At 42.8% G+C, this 18,138-nt stretch overlaps 1 protein-coding gene across 3 annotated transcripts in view; it reads right to left on the reverse strand.

Moving 5' to 3' along the window:
* Positions 1-18,138, reverse strand: part of LOC115458794 (protein MGARP-like) — a 46,246-nt gene that overhangs the window by 17,716 nt on the left and 10,392 nt on the right. For all 3 annotated transcript variants that reach the window (XM_030188604.1, XM_030188606.1, XM_030188605.1), the window contains exons 2-3: positions 10,593-10,696; positions 2,139-2,241 (exon numbers count right to left, since the gene is read on the reverse strand). In XM_030188604.1, coding sequence (XP_030044464.1) covers positions 2,139-2,241; positions 10,593-10,696 — 207 coding nt within the window. The remainder of the gene's footprint in view (positions 1-2,138; positions 2,242-10,592; positions 10,697-18,138) is intronic.

Here is an 18,138-nt window from a genome sequence, read left to right on the forward strand (position 1 = left end):
AATTTTGTCTGGGAAAATAAATCTACAAGAGGGAAAAACTGAATTACTAGAAGGAGAACTTAAACTGCAGAGCTTTGCAACATCAGTCATTAAGGAGAGAGATATTTTAGCTAGGAAGCTAGAATATTTAGATAATCATGGGAGGAGGAATAACCTGAGATTTTTAAACTTTCCTAAATCGCCATTAATGCCTGCTATAGAAATGTTGAAAAGATACTTTGGAGCAATATTGGGAATTCCGGCTGAGGGTTTTCAACCCATTTATTTTTTAGTTACATTTGTACCCCGCGCTTTCCCACTCATGGCAGGCTCAATGCGGCTTACATGGGGCAATGGAGGGTTAAGTGACTTGCCCAGAGTCACAAGGAGCTGCCTGTGCCTGAAGTGGGAATTGAACTCAGTTCCCCAGGACCAAAGTCCACCACCTTAACCACTAGGCCACTCCTCCACTGTTGCTACTATTTGAGATTCTACATGGAATGTTGCTATTCCACTAGCAACATTCCATGTAGAAGTTGGCCCTTGCAGATCACCAATGTGGCTGCGCAGGCTTCTGCTTCTGTGAGTCTGACGTCCTGCACGTGCAGGACGTCAGACTCACAGAAACAGAAGCCTGCGCAGCCTTCTACATGGAATGTTGCTAGTGGAATAGCAACATTCCATGTAGAATCTCCAATAGTATCTATTTTATTTTTGTTACATTTGTACCCAGTGCTTTCCCACTCATGGCAGGCTCAGTGCGGCTTACATGGGGCAATGGAGGATTAAGTGACTTGCCCAGAGTCACAAGGCGCTGCCTGTGCCTGAAGTGGGAATCGAACTCAGTTCCCCAGGACCAGAGTCCACCACCCTAACCACTAGGCCACTCCATATTCGGTGCCCAATACATAAGTGGAATCAGAACTCCAACCGTGAATCCTCAACCTGTGTTAAATCTGACCGAATTCTTGGAGAGCTCTCTGGAAGTAGTTACTGAACGAACAACTCTTCTAGTAACTTTTGCATTAGAACCAGACAGAAATGACGTATTTCGATTATATGTCGGACATATGGATGCATTGTTCTTTGGGGCCAAGATTTGGCTTTTTTCCTGATTTAGCTAAAGACACGCAAAAGAGAAGACGAGAATTCTTGGGTTTAAAACCAAAGAATACTAGCTTTAGGTGGAACATTTGTACTAAAATTTGCTTGTAGATGTTCGGTGTCTTTAAATTTGACAAATTATATGTTTTTTTGACACAAAGAAATTGCAGGAATTTGTAATATCCAAGAAAGGTGTAAGAGGTGCTTCCCTGAATGCTCCCACATGTTAACTAAATGCTAACATAGTAACATAGTAGATGATGGCAGAAAAAGACCTGCATGGTCCATCTAGTCTGCCCACGATAAACTCATATGTGTATACCTTACCTTGATTTGTACCTGTCTTTTTCAGGGCACAGACCGTATAAGTCTGTCCAGCAGTATTTCCCGCCTCCCAACCACCAGTCCCGCCTCCCATCACCGGCTCTGGCACAGACCCCGTATAAGTCTGCCCTCCCCTATCCTAGCCTCTCAACCACCAACCCCTCTTCCCCCCACCACCCAATTTCAGTTAAGCTTCTGTGGATCCATTCCTTCTGCACAGGATTCCTTTATGCCTATCCCACGCATGTTTGAATTCCGTTACCGTTTTCATGTCCACCACCTCCCGCGGGAGGGCATTCCAAGCGTTCACCACCCTCTCCGTGAAGAAATACTTCCTGACATCTTTCCTGAGTCTGCCCCCCTTCAATCTCATTTCATGTCCTCTCGTTCTACCGCCTTCCCATCTCCGGAAAAGATTCGTTTGCGGATTAAATTGGGTAAATGTCGGCATTTCCCTGCTCTAACTGAATTGATCTATTATTCTTTATTTTCATGTTTTCCTAGTATCTTGTCTAACTATTTGTGGACTAAGTTTGAAGTCAATTTTTCTGTTTACCTTAATTAAGGTTTAAAAATTATTTCCTATTTTTGTAATATTGCTGATATTTCAAATGCATTTATGTTATATGAATGTAATATTGAAATTTACAAATTAAAAAAAAACATAACAGAAGGAAAAGCGGAGAACAAGGAGGAGGGATACAAATAAAAAATTATAGCACTTTGCTTACATTGAGGGGGCCATGGCTTGGCCTTCCACTCTGGTTGTCTTCCCTCAATGTAACTGGCGCGATCTGCATACCGAGCTTTATCACGATGGAGGGTTCGGTAGATCTGAACATAAGAAAACATTACAGAGCATTAAGATACTTCAAGTTGCAGCCAGTTCATAGACCCATGTCCAAAAACTCTTTTCACATTTAGCTACAAGTCACAGCACCTATAGCATAGACCCGCCTAGACCGATATGCTCATATCACCCCTCTCCTCAAGTCACTTCACTGGCAATCAGGTACTGCATACAATTCAAGCTTCTCTTATTAACCTACAAATGCACTCAATCTGCAGCCCCTCACTACCTCTCTACCCTCATCTCCCCTTACGCTCCTACCCGTAACCTCTGCTCACAGGACAAATCCCTCCTCTCAGTACCCTTCTCCACCACCGCCAACTCCAGGCTCCGCCCCTTCTGCCTCGCCTCACCCTATGCTTGGAATAAACTCCCTGAGCCCATACGCCAAGCCCCCTCCCTGCCCATCTTCAAATCCTTGCTCAAAGCCCACCTCTTCAATGTCGCCTTCGGCACCTAACCACTACACCTCTACTCAGGAAATCTTGACTGCCCCAACTTGACATTTCGTCCTTTAGACTGTAAGCTCCTTCGAGCAGGGACTGTCCTCTGTGTTAAATTGTACAGCGCTGCGTAACCCTGGTAGCGCTTTATAAATGTTAAGTAATAGTAGTATATACCATTTCTTTTTTTTTTCATATTTTTATTGAAGTTTTTTTCAAAACATAACATACAAAAGCAAAACAATATCAACAATCCATGACAAATAAGCGTAGATAAAGATCAAAACAACATTATCTTTCCATGACAATACCTTCAGACAAATAACACAAAAACATAAGGTTAATTAGTGCTATGAGGTCCCTGACAAAATAGGTCTAAGTGAGCCCAAGTCTTTAGGACAGATTTAACCCTGTGATGTTTATGGGCCATTTCTAACAGTTAAGACCATCTAAAGTAGCGGCTGCTAAACGTGGCCTGTGGGAACCCAAGGGGTTTTCAGAATTTTCACAATGAACATGCATTAGGGTAATTTTGTATGCCATGGTAGCAGTGCATTCGAACGTCATACAGATTCATTGCTCAAAATCTACTAGACTAAGGAAAAACCGCACCATATTAAAAGCAAAGGCTGTCTCTGAAAATCTACAGCTTCCCTTACAGTTTTTGAACTCTTATTTCAGTTGTCCAGTACAGACAGTCGGTGGTTTCTCTGGGACCCACACCACTGGGCTATTTCTAGCTACAAGCAACAGCACTGGTGAGCAAATGAAGTCCTATTTTGTACAAGGCATCCAGGTTGGGACATAGACAGTTACCCCCCCCCCCCCCCCCCCCCCCCGGCCCGAGTATTTTACAGAAGGCTCTGCTGAACGAGTAGTCTTTTATAAAATACATAAAGAATGTTAGCAAACATGTGCATTTGCTGGCACCTACAGGTGGGCACACTGATTTCACAAAATTATGTTCAAGCTTACTTTACAGGTGTAAGTGGTGACCTAGCAACATATATTGCTCCTGCCAGAATTCTGCGCGATTGTGGAGTGCACAATTTGTGCAGAATTCAACATTTCCCCGCAGAATCTGCGGGGCCTTGGTAAAGGACGAAACCCACCACCACCACTTAGCTGATAACCCAACCCCCCCCCAACCCCCACCCGGTTGGCCTACTACTTGACATTTCTAGAGCGCTACTAGGGTTACGCAGCGCTGTACAGTTTAACAAAGAAGGACAGTCCCTGCTCAAAGGAGCTTACAATCTAAAGGACGAAATGTCAAATTGGGGCAGTCTAGATTTCCTACCTGTGCATTCCCTGGTGCTCTAGTGGCCTCTTTGGGGAGCAGGAAAAGAACCCCACTCTTTCCTGACCTGCCGCTCTTGCTGGTGCAGAGCTTTTTCAAAATGGCCGCCGAGAGTTCAAATGGTAATGTCACGAGACTACCGCTTGAAGTCTTTGTGGCCATTTTGAAAAAGCACAGCACCAGCAAGAGAGTAGTGGCAGCGGGGCAGGAAAGAGTGGGGATCTCTCCTGCTCCCTGGAGAGGTAATCCCGCTGCATCTCCTACTCCTACCTCAGTTAAGTGTGGGGGTGTCTGGAGGGAAGGAGCGGCTGTAAAAGGGGGGGGGGCAAAAAAAAGAGGGATGGGATGCAAAAAGAAGGGGGATGCTTACTACTCTTTGGGATTCTGCACGGAATTTTGCTACTCTTTGGAATTCTGCACGGAATCTTGCTACTCTTTGTCCTGTTTGTCTGTCCTGGTTAGATTGTAAGCTCTGTCGAGCAGCGACTGTCTCTTCATGTTCAAGTGTACAGCGCTGTCAACAGCACCTAACAAAAGATTACTCATGGATGTGCAGTCTTGTGATATCATGCTAGATACTGTATAAGCTTATGTCAAATATATATTAATGGATTCATGCAGTGTCATCAATACAATACCATCTAACATTCATATATAAAAACTTTAAATGGATCCTCAGATGGCCCTTGAGCATTATTAACTTGTGCTCCACCGGGTCCGCTTCCTCATTGGTCCAAATGACTTAACATTTTTTTTTCGTCTTTTCCACAGTATTTCATTAAACTTCTTATATATCCAATATGTTGCATAGAAACTGCCACCTCTTCCGACATTATGGCAAGTTTAGTCACTTGAAATTAGGGTGCCTCAACACTAAACAAAGGACATTGAAACATGAATTTCATGTCAAGAGAAGTGGCAGTTTCTATACATTAGATATACAAGTTCACGAAATACTGTGGAAAAGAAAAAAAATTTGTTTTAAGTCATTTGGACCAATGAGGAACCCGGTGGAGCACAAGTAGTTAATATCGCTCAAGGGCCATCTGAAGATTTATTTAAAGTTATGTATGAAATGTTTGTTAGATGGTATTCTATTATTGCTAGCTTGAAAAACTTCCCATGCTTTACATCCACCTGAGGCAGTTATGAAACAGGGGAGTCCCTCTGTCGAGGAGACTGCAATGCGACACTGTGGATCCATAGACTATGATTTTGGAAGTTAGCACCGGCTGGATGCCCGAAGAACTTTGATGTGGCGACTACCACCCGGGTGATGAAGAGAAGCTAAATCTATTTTGTTGGTCCTGTGCACAGTTTTGCACTTGGTGATACTGTAGATTTTTCTAGTGACTTGCAGACTCTTACTCATTACAGTATATTATTTTGAAGATTTGATTGATCCTCTATTTTTTTTTGGCTGCAACTTGTTTTCTCTTGAGTTGTTTTCCTTGCAGTTGGGTTCGGAGGATTGGTTAGAACCCATGATAGTAGCCGTTATTGGGGGTTTAGCCATTGTTTGGGGCACCCCAGGCAGTTTTTTTTTTTTGTTAATGGATTTTGTATCTTCTATATGTACTGAATAAGAGCCAAGTTTTGGATTGGTTGCAGTTTCTATATAGATTTTGCTCTCCAGCTTTTTTAGATTTTTGATTCTATTATTGATGACATTTACTGCATGAATCCATCAAATACATATTTGACATTATATATACAGTATCCAGCAGAATATCACAAGACTACACATCCACGAGGAGCCAATGAAGGACACAGTGAAATAACTTTTCTGAATTTTTCAAGAGATGACAGACACCACGAATGTAATCATAACTGCACCCCCTCAACTGCTGGTGGGGATTCCAGGTTCAAACAAGCCAATCAGATGACAAAGAAGGTGTAAATGACAATGGCGAAAAGTATGCATTGCCACATGAAATAGGAAACCCAGGTCCAAACTTAAGCTGAGCCCCTAAATTTGTACCTTATTTTCTACCAAACATGGGAGCCCAAGATTTCAGCTAAAATTCATCAATTTAGGAGCTTTAAAAAGGGGGGGAAAATAGTTAGGCTCATCATTTGTCTAGATTCAGAAACTTGGAATTTCACTGAACCTCTACTTTAGGAACCTAAGGGGGGGGGGGGGGAAGTGGGTGGTAAGTTTGGGGAAAAAGTTTGGAGCTTTGTACTAATTTCAGTACCAGGCTTCTAAATTATACATAAATTTATACACTTGGCCATAGTAAATTTTCAAAGATTAATTTAAATGCATAAATCCTTTTGACAATGAGTACCTACATGTCGGGGGGGGGGGGGGGGGGGGGGGGGGGGCGCGCGGAATGATGGGAGTCCCAAAACCATGACCACATCATGCTCCCTTTAAATTTGTGCTCCTGTGGCATCTACATACATAGATTGTGGCATAGAAAAAAAATCCCTATTTACATGTCAATGCTGTGCAACTGTTCTAAAATGGCCTTCCAAAATGCCAATTTTGTTTCAATTTAAACACCAACACAAAGCTGCAATGGTTTCCATATCAATGGAAAAAAAAAAAAAAACGAGTTCTGATCAAACAATGCAGTGCCATAGAAAGCCTTTTTCAGCACTTCACCTTCATCTCTTAACACTCCCCTTAGGTACTGTAGCCTCAGATGATTCTTCCCTCAGAACCTCCCCTAAACTGTTCTACTTTAGGGCATTTAACCTCCTCCCTGGCTGAGCCCTGCCCCTCTGACTCAGCAGGTTAGCAAAGTGGTTGAACTTCAGCCTCCATGAGGGAGTGATCCTATGGAAACCCAGCCACGTACCACCCACTCCCTCAGTCCCATTTATTTTCTGCAGCTTATATAAGGAGAAGTCCAGCCTCCAGCTTCTGTAAATCTCTTGCATGGGATGAGGGCGTCTGAGCTGAATAAATTAAACCAGGGGCATAGCCAGACTTTGGTGGGAGGGGGGTCCAGAGCCCGAGGTGAGGGGGCACATTTTAGCCCCCCCCCCGGCACCGCTGACCCCCCCGCCATTGCCGACCCGCCAACACTTTTCATGACCTCCCGCCCTCTCAATCCCTCCTCCTGCCGCAAACCCTCCCCCACCATCACCTACCTTCGGTTTTGCTGGCGGGGGACCCCAATCCCCGCCAACGACTCTTCATGCAACAGAACGAAGACTTTTGACTGCAGGACGAAGGGGTCGGCGGCTGGCGGGGATTGGGGTACCCCGCCAGCAAAAGCAAAGGTAGGTGGCGGCGGCAGGGGGGGGGGGGGGTCCAGAATGAAATCTACGGGGGCCCAGGCCCCCTCAGGCCCCAAGTAGCTACACCACTGAATTAAACTGCTCCAGCATAGACTAAGTATACCTCACAATCCTCGTTTCCAGCCAGGAAGAGTCCAGACATAAGCTGTTTTTTGACTGGCTGATATATTGTTGCTCCTCAGGAACAGCTCTTATTAAAAAAAAAAAAAAAATTATATATATATATATATATATATATATATATATATATATATATATATTAAATCAGGGTCAACTCAGCTCTACTATATTTATTTATAACATTTGTATCCCACATTTTCCCACCTATTTGCAGGCTCAATGTGGCTTACATAATTCCGTAAGTGGTGATTACCAGTTCCGGATAGGAGAAATACATAGTTGGGGTAAAGGGACAAATTAGGTTAGGTTACAAGAGGAAAGTTCGTCCTATGATAAGAGCTAAAGGTAATAGGTTAAATTTCATTCATGACAAAGAAAGCTTGAACAATTAGGATCATTAAACTGGAAATCAAGATAATTAGCAAAAACAGTGGAGATATAGAGAATACATGTTGTACAATTGCGTTATGTTAATTTGAATTTATGATGAGTTGTTATTGTGTATATATATATATACATATACATACAAACACACATATATATTGTATATGACAGTGTGACTACATTTGGTGATGTGACCCACAGGCTGGGAACCTGGATTGGCCACTGTTGGAAACAGGATGCTGGGCTTGATGGACCTTCAGTCTGTCCCACTATAGCAATACTTATGTACTAGCACTAAAGAGATTTTGGATTATTTTTGTTTCATTTGTATCCTACATTTTCCCCACCTATTTGCAGGCTCAATGTGGCTTACATGGTACCGTAACGGCGTTCGCCAGTTGCGGTGTCAACAAATACAGGTGTTATTGATGGTAAGAAGGATCGTGTTTGGTAGATACATAGGGGGAAGTTAGGGAGAGGGGATGATGGTTAAGGTGTGTCCATTACAGTCTTTGGTTTTGCAGTGTCGCAGAGACTTGGGTTTTTACGTTGGGTTGGTGGCGTATGCCTTTTTGAACAGGTTTGTTTTTAGTTATTTTCGGAAACTTAGGTGGTCGTACGTTGTTTTTACTATTTTTGGCAGTGCATTCCATAGTTGTGCGCTTAAGTAAGAAAACCTGGATGCATAAGTTGATTTGTATTTGAGTTCTTTAGTACTTGGGTAGTGGAGATTTAGGTAAGTTCGTGCTGATCTTGTAGTGTTTCTCATTGGCAGGTCTATGAGGTCTATCATGTATCTTGGGACTTCTCCGTAGATAATTTTATGAACCATGGTGCAGACCTTGAAGGCAATGCGTTCTTTGATTGGGAGCCAGTGCAGTTTTTCTCAGAGTGGTTTGGCGCTATCATATAAGCCTGGCTGCTGTGTTCTGGGCAGTGTGAAGTTTCTTTTTAATTTATTCTTTGCATCCCGCGTAAATTCCATCGTAGTAATCTGCATGGCTTAGTACCATTAATTGTATCAGGTTGCGAAATATAGCCCTCGGGAAGAATGGTTTCATGCGTTTGAGTTTCCACATTGAGTGAAACATTTTCTGTATGGTAGAGTTTGCTTGGTTCTCTAGGGTTATTATTACTCCAAGGTTTTTAGGATGTCTGAGATGGGGAGGGTGTGACCTGGGATACTTAGGTTTTTAGGTTTGTATGTGTTGTATTGGGAGGAGATGAGACAGTGTGTTTTTTCTGTGTTGAGTTTTAGTTGGAATGCATTTGTCCATGATGTTCAAACTGAGCTTGATTTCACTGTTGATTTCTGACATATCTTGTTTGTATGGGATATATATTGTGACGTCATCAGCATATATGAATGGGTTAAGGCCTTGAGTGGATAGGGACATGGCTAGTGGGGTCATCATGAGGTTGAAAAGGATCGGTGATAATGGTGATCCTTGTGGTACTCCACAGTTTGGTATCCACGGTGATAAGTTTGTGCTAGATTTCACTTGATATGTTCTGGTGGTTAAGAAGCCCTTGATCCATTTAGCAGACACCTTTACAGTAGTAGCTCAAAATGTGTTACTTTCAAGTAAAACAGGTATACTCTTCTCCCCAGTGCAATAAAGTTTTACCTGAGGCAACAGAGAGGTAAGAGATGCTTTTACTAAACCATGCCAGTGATTTTCACACAGCAAATGCGAGAAAGCAAAATTCAATTCCTATGGACTTTTGTCACATTTGCTACGGGGGAAATCACTAGCGTGGTTTAGTAAAAGAAGCCCTAAGTGACTTGGCCAAGATCACAAGGGGCAGCAGTGGAATTTGAACCCTGGAGCAGGAAAATCCCACCATGCTACACAATTTTATATATGACTAAGTTAATCACAAATCAAAAGAAAGACAAGAACCACAGTGATAGAGCCACATCCAGGATAGTTGGGTTAAGGCAGTTTCAGTCTGAAATACAAGTCCCAGAAGGCATTGCAGGCAAGGAGCCAGGGGGTGAGATGAAGAACCTGGACTGGACTCCTAGCTGCAATAGGGTAAGACATGGGTGTAAGCTGGCAGGATGTGTAGATTGGCTGCCACTAGGGGGAAAGAGAGATAGGAAACCCTCTGTGCAGGAGCTCATTAGTCCAATGCTTAACTCAGCTGGTATGGGTGTGGGGGAAGCTAATGGAAGGAGAATGATTGGCTGTGGTAGCAGAAGCCAGGGATTGATTAGGCAGATGGGAAGGAGTCCCAGGGAAGAGAGAAGCAGAAGGCGAGAAGAGGGTAGAGTGAAGCAGATGCAGGGTGAAATCCCTTGGGTGTGAGAAAGTCCCAAAAGTATTTGCAGGCTGAAAATCCTTGGGTAAGAGAAGTCCCTAAAGTATGGAACCTATTATGAAGGTAAAGAGAGTAGAAGGTAGAAACCTCTGCTTTGTGATTTAACTGTGACGATGAACTGAATGAACTGCTTCTATTTGGAATAGAACTACTGTTTATTGTGCACTGGACAAAGAGCCCAGACTGGAGCTGACTGTGAGCCTGTATTGAATCCTGGTATGTGCTGATAGCCTACTGCTTAAAGGGGACTATTTGCCACACACTTTCAGGTGGCTTACATATGCTTAAGATTGAAGGTGAATGCTGCTGTTGGAACTGTGTATCAGGTCTACTAGAAACCTGCATGGAATAAAGTCCTTAAGACTGAAGTTGCTGGTGGACATTTACTTCTTGACTGTACCGGGAGCCTGTGGCTGGAGGAGATTGTTCTATCCTTGGCTGCACTTAGAGGTCCCTGCTTACACCACCAAAAGGTCAGGTATTGCAATGTATATTCAAACTGTATACTTACGTAGAATCCTGCACCGGCCACACTGACACCAACTACCAGATAATAAATCAAGCCATCCCCAGAGGAGCCCGGTACACTGCTGGAGGACATTGACCGAAGGGGAGCTGCAGGAAGTATTAAAAACAAAAAATTACTCTGTGAAATAGCAGGGTCCAGAGTCCTGCCACCTGTTTTTTTTCCCCCCTGTAGATACTGCTGTTGATTTCTGATTAATCCTCTGATGTGACCTGAAAATGCAAGACAAGAAGCTCAGACAACAGTAAGGGGACAATGTGAAACTCACCCTTGCTCTTTCACATAATATGCAATTGCAGCTGTCAGGGCTGTACTGAGACCTGTGCACGTGGCTGTGAATGTGGTGCAGTCACACAGAGCTCAAGAGGAAGGGAAAATGGGACTTGATATACCATCTTCCTGAGGTTTTTGCAACTACATTCAAAGCGGATTACATATATTCAGGTACTTATTTTGTACCAGGGGCAATGGAGGGTTAAGTGACTTGCCCGGAGTCACAAGGAGCTGCAGTGGGAATTGAACTCAGTTCCCCAGGATCAAAGTCTACTAGGATCACTAACCACTAGGCTACTCCTCCACTACTGATGCAGCCGCGCAGGCTTCTGTTTCTGTGAGTCTGACGTCCTGCACGTATGTGCAGGAAGTCAGACTCACAGAAACAGAAGCCCACGCGGCCGCGTTGCTGATCTGCAAGGGCAGGATTCTACTTGGAATGTTGTTAGTGGAATAGCAACATTAACATTCCATGTAGAATCTCAAATAGTAGCAACAGAATCTCAATAGTAGCAACATTCCATGTAGAATCTCAAGTAGGGAAAGGAAAATGGGACTTGATATACTGCCTTCATGAGGTTTTTGCAGCTACATTCAAAGCGGTTTACATATATTCAGGTACTTATTTTGTACCAGGGGCAATGGAGGGTTAAGTGACTTGCTCAGTCACACGGAGCTGCAGTGGGAATTGAACTCAGTTCCCCAGGATCAAAGCATTCCATCTAGAATCTCCAATAGTAGCAACAGAATCTCAATAGTAGCAACATTCCATCTAGAATCTCAAATAGGGAAAGGGAACTGGGACTTGATGTACTGCCTGAGGTTTTTTTGCGACTACATTCAAAGTGGTTTACTTATATTCAGGTACTTATTTTGTACCAGGGGCAATGGAGGGTTAAGTGACTTGCCCAGAGTCACAAAGAGCTGCAGTGGGAATCAAGGGAGGTGGGGGCAACAAAAATTGCTTCCTATCCATTGTTTCCTCTGCTTTGCCATGGAGGATAACATAGGGAAGGGGCACCATGGGGTGCGTTGCACAGGGTGCAATTCCAATTGGCAGCATCCTTGCAGTGGTAAACAGCATAAAAAAGCATGGAATATGCCAAAACAGACAAAGACCAATAGTTATCCAATAAAGTGGATGCCTCAGCTGGTTTGGATATAGGGATTTACAAGCTTTACGCATTTTATAGGGCTTGTGTTTGAATAGTTCAAACACAAGCCCCATAAAATGTGTAAAGCTTGTAAATACCTATATCTAAATCAGCTGAGGCATCCACTTTATAAAGACAATTTTTTTAAACATGTTACCCCATGCTACAACTACTAGCCTGAAGGACCAACTTTATCAGGATACCATGAAGTCTGAAGACCCCGACTCAGACTGACCCTCAAATTAAAAATTTTAGTCCTCAAATAATTTGTGTCTTCTCTGCATTACATAATCCAAACCTGCGACACGGACGTGCAAAGTAGGAGATTCCTCCTAGTGTGTGCGTGTTTTGCACACACGTGTTTATATATTTCCTTTACATTCAAACTGTGCACAAAAATTTCTCATAAGCCAACAGATTAGCTCAGAGAGAATAACTGTACTGTGTATCATTTTAGTATCAGCAGATTACACCCACCAAAAGCCCTTTGTGATTTCTACAATTGAATTCTTAAATAACTATAAAGTGTAAAATTACCCTACAGCAGACATCTAGTCTTGTGAGTAGCATTCATAAGACTTGTAAGTGCAATCTTATCCAACCTTTTCTCCCACACCCTGCAGGTCATCTAAAAAAAAACCCCAAAACAGCACACTATATATTGGAAGCAGTCATTGAAAACCAAAACATAACTATCCCTATTTCTCATCCATTTGGTTTTCCATTTTTACCACCTCACATTCCAGATGTTGCTGCCCCTCCCCTACCATCACTCCATCTGATCCCATTTATTTTAGCTAGAAAGTACACAAATCATGTCTCCAAAATCACAGATACTAACTACACTTACTGACCAACTATGCGCATCATGTTATTTTATCACCCCCCCCCCCCCCCCCCCCCCAGGAAACTGGTCAAACGCTAAAGACGATTTCAAGGACTTCATATCAAACATCTGCACCAACCAACCAAATGTCATACTACTAGGAGATACTAATCTACACCTAGAAAAACAAAAACACCAACACCAAAATCCTTATGAACTTCCTAAGCCAATGGAACTTAAATACAGCACAAGGCACCTCATCCCACACGAAAGGCCATCTACTAGATATACTAACATACAGATTCTCAGTGAACCACCACCATTAGAAAAACACAAATGGTAAGAAGTATTATGGTCAGACCACAGTAAACTTACCTTTATATTACAATGGAAAAAAACACGGCAAGAACAGAGAACCAACATCACACACATACACAACCAAGAGAGAAAGTAGACAATATCTTCTGGACAACAGTGATAAATGAACATAGAAACATCTCACTCATGAATGCACAATTCATGAGACAATGGGACGAAGCAAGCGAAAGCACATTAAACAAGATGGTACCAGAAGATTGGAGGGTGGCCAATGTAACGCCGATTTTTTTTTTTTTTTTAAAGGTTCCAGAGGAGATCCGGGAAATTATAGACCGGTGAGTCTGACGTCGGTGCCGGGCAAAATGGTAGAGACTATTATAAAGAACAAAATTACAGAGCATATTCAAAAGCATGGATTATTGAGACAAAGTCAACATGGATTTAGTGAAGAGAAATCTTGCCTCACCAACCTTTGAAGGGGTGAACAAACATGTGGATAAAGGTGAGCCAGTTGATATTATGTATCTGGATTTTCAGAAGGCATTTGACAAAGTACCTCATGAAAGACTCCAGAGGAAATTGGAGAGTCATGGGATAGGAGGTAGTGTTCTAGTGTGGATTAAAACCTGGTTAAAAGATAGAAACAGACAGTAGGGTTAAATGGTCAGTATTCTCAATGGAGAAGGGTAGTTAGTGGGGTTCCCCAGGTGTCTGTGCTGGGACCCCTGCTTTTTAACATATTTATAAATGGCCTAGAGATGAGAGTAACTAGCGAGGTAATTAAATTTGCTGATGACATTCAAAGTCATTAAATTGCGGGAGGATTGTGAAAAATTACAAGAGGACCTTACGAGACTGGGCGTCTAAATGGCAAATGATGTTTAATATGAGCAAGTGCAAAGTGATGCATGTGGGAAAGAGTAACCCGAATTATAGCTACGTCATGCCAGGTTCCATGTTAGGAGTCATGCACCAAGGAAGGGATCTAGGTGTCGTTGTTGATGATACGCTGAAACCTTCTGCTCAGTGTGCTGCTGCGGCTAAGAAAGCAAATAGAATGTTAGGTATTATTAGAAATGCAAGAGGTATTATTAGGAAAGGAATGGAAAACAAAAATGAGGTTATTATAATGCCTTTGTATTGCTCCATGGTGCGACTGCACCTCGAATAGTGTTCAATTCTGGTCACCACATCTCAAAAAAAAAAAAAAAAAAAGGATCTAGTGGAATTAGAAAAGGTGAAGATCGAAGAAAATGATAAAAGGGATGGGATGACTTCCCTATGAGGAAAGGCTAGGGCTCTTCAGCTTGAAGAAAAGGCGGCTGAGAAGGCATATGATAGAGGTCTATAAAGTAATGAGTGAACGGGTAGATGTGAAGCGTCTGTTTACGCTTTCCAAAAATACTAGGACTAGGGGGCATGCGATGAAGCTACAATGTAATAAAATTTAGAACGAATCGGAGAAAATGTTTCTTCATTCAATGTATAATTAAACTCTGGAATTCGTTGCCAGAGAATGTGCTAAAGGCAGAGTTTTAAAAAAGGATGGCTTTCTAAAGGAAAAGTCCATAGACCATTATTAAATGGACTTGGGCAAAATCCACTATTTCTGGGATAAGCAGTATAGAATGTTTTGTACATTTTTGGGGATCTTGCCAGGTATTTGTGACCTGGATTGGCCACTGTTGGAAACAGGATGCTGGGCTTGATGGATCTTTGGTCTTTCCCAGTATGACAATACTTACGTACTTATGCACCACTCAAAAGGAAAACAAGAATTAAAAAGCCACATCCCTGGTTTAATGATGGAGCTACTACACATGAAAAAAAAACCCCTGTCATTTATTTCTATAAGATCACCAAAATTTGTCCTTTCCTTTCTGAGCACAATACCAGAACCCTTATCCACACTCTTTATCACCTCTTGCTTAGACTATTGCAACTTGCTTCTCACAGGTCTCCCACTTAGCATCTCTCTCTAATCTGTTCAAAATTCTGCTGCACAACTTATATTCCGCCAGCGTTACTACACTCAAATTAGCCCTCTCCTCAAGTCATTTTATTGGCTCCCTATCCGTTTCCACATACAGTTCAAACTCCTCTTATTGACTTACAAGTGCATTCAGTCTGCAGCTTCTCAGTACCTCTCCACTCTTATCTCTCCATACACTTCTCCCCAGGAGCTCCAGTCACTGGGTAAACCTGTCTTATCTGAATCCTTCTCCTCCACTGCTAACTCCAGACTCCGTTCCTTTTATCTTGCTGCACCATATGCCTGGAATAGACTTCCTGAGCCAGTAGGTCAAGCTCCATCTCTGGCCGTCTTCAAATCTAGGCTAAAAGCCCACCTTTTTGATGCTGCTTTTAACTCCTAATCCTTACTCACTTGTTCAATAATTCCATTATCCCTTATTTGTCCTGTTTGTCTGTCCTAATTAGATTGTAAGCTCTGTCGAGGAGGGACTGTCTCTTCATGTACAAGTGTACAGCGCTGCAGAAATTTGTAGAAAAAACTGCACAAGAAACTGGAAAGAAAATGGGACAAAAATAAAACAGACACAAAACATGGAGAAAAGCCATATGAACATATACAAACATAAAGAAAGCCAAGGCAGTATATTACAGCTCATATACAAACCCAGAACAGAAATATGAAAAAAATATTTTAACTCTTAACAAAAACTAACGAAAACCCAAGAGGTACTGGCATCAAACACCAATAATTTTTTTATTTATTTTTGTTACATTTGTACCCTGCGCTTTCCTACTCATGGCAGGCTCAATGTGGCTTACAGGTACTTATTTTGTACCAGGTGCAATGGAGGGTTAAGTGACTTGCCCAGAGTCACAAGCCTGTGCCTGAAGTGAGAATCGAACTCAGTTCCCCAGGACCAAAGTCCACCACCCTAACCACTAGGCCACTTCACCAGTGTTATCCGTATGTAATAGGTAAACCTTATTTGTATATATGGTTGTTCACTGTTTCCGATATTTTTAAAAATTTTTAATATGCAGCGCTCACATTTTTGCTCGTGTGCCTTTATACCATACAAAATGGAGTCAGCCCGTAGCAACCAAACATCATAGCACCAGTCCTGCCTACCTCCGAATATGTTAGAAACCAATGTAATAATATATTGAACTGTGATAAGAATGACTTATCTATAGGTGATCAGCTGGTCTCAAGTGGTTGCTGCTGAACCTTCACTGCATATTGAATATTAAAAAAATATCGGAAACAGTGAACAACCATATATACAAATAAGGTTTACCTATTACATACGGATAACACTGGTGAAATTGTAGATATCATTGATTTATTACACAAAAGAGCAACTACAAGATCAAACATTCAGACAGCACATCACCAACTTCTTACAGGAATGCAAAACCAAAGATACTCAAACCATGGCAGACAGACTATGGCGAACCTTTCAGAGACCGAGTGCCCAAACAGCAACCCAAAATCTAATTATTTATCTCAAAGTGCCAACAAGGCAATTTAACCTGAATACCAGCAAGAAACTGGTTCTAGCCAGTTTAGAACGCAAGTAGTAAACCGGGGACATGCACAAAAGGGCATTTTCCTGTCACAGTAGCAGCCAACGAAAATGGTATGCAAATGAGCAAATTAGTATTAAAATACTAACCCGATGCGATGCACTACCGTTTTCCGAGGAAGTCACCGTGGAAAACCTAACGGGAGGTCTGCACCTCCTGTTAGGTTTTTCTCGTTGAGGCTGCTGCCCTCCCTCCCAGCACCAGGCAGGCAGGCTCCCTCCAAGCACCAGGCCGCCCTCTCTCCCAGCACAAGGCCGCCTGCCTGCCCACCCGCCCTTCCTCCGAGCACCAGGGCCCCCCTCCGAAATTTAAAAGTCATACCTGGTCGGGGTTAAAGCGGCGTCGGCAGTGAAAAGCATGCTGTCTCAGCATGCTTACAGCCTTCCCTTCTGTCTCTCAAGCTCTGGTCCCGCCCTTGCGGAAACAGGAAATGAGGGCTTTTCACTGCCGCTGCCGACTTAACCCCGAGCAGGTATGACTTTTATTCGGAGGGGGGCTGGAACTGGCTGAGGCGACAGTGCGCGTGCCAACAGAGAGGGCTCTGCGTACCCTCTCTGGCACGCATGCCATAGGTTCGCCATCACTGGAATATGGTCTACCTTCGAAAAGCACAAACTAAACATAGTAAAGTCAACGCTGACAAAATACGCACATGCACACTGCCTGCTAGACAACTGCCCCAACTGTCTGATGAAAGACCCACTGGAATTGTTGTTCATCGAAAGGCCTCACCAAACACATCACATACATGTTCTCAATAGGACAATTCCCAACAAAGGTGACATCGTACTAACCCCCATTCCCAAAAATGCAACAAGTAAAATCAACGACAAACTAGACCAGTGGCCTCAATTCCACTACTGACCAAAATGATGGAGGGTCTTGCAGCACAGCAACTAATGGAATAGGGGAAGAGATCACTTTTGTTGATGGTAGAACACGCCACACCTGTGAAACCACCTCATTATATCTTCTCCTTGTTTCACAGGCACCAGCGACGATTCTCACTCCTTCAGGTTTTAGACCACAACATAGCACTGAGACAGTCATAACCACCCTGATAAAGTTCAGAAGTTTAATAAGCCAAGGTCACAATATACAACTACTATTACAATTCGATATGTCAAGTGCGTTCGACCTAGTAGATCACACAACACTAATAGCTCTACTTCACAACATGGGTATCAGCGGTGCAGTGGAGGAGTGGCCTAGTGGTTAGAGCACCGGTCTTGGTGGCCGGTTCAAATCCCACTGCTGCTCCTTGTGATCTTGGGCAAGTCACTTAACCTTCCATTGCCTCAGGTACAAAATTAGATTGCAAGCCCTCCTGGGACAGAGAAATATCCAGTGTACCTGAATGTATCTCACCTTGAGCTACTACTGAAAAAGGTGTGAGCAA

The sequence above is a fragment of the Microcaecilia unicolor genome, unplaced genomic scaffold (genome assembly GCF_901765095.1).
Source record: "Microcaecilia unicolor unplaced genomic scaffold, aMicUni1.1, whole genome shotgun sequence".
Classification (NCBI taxonomy): domain Eukaryota; kingdom Metazoa; phylum Chordata; class Amphibia; order Gymnophiona; family Siphonopidae; genus Microcaecilia; species Microcaecilia unicolor.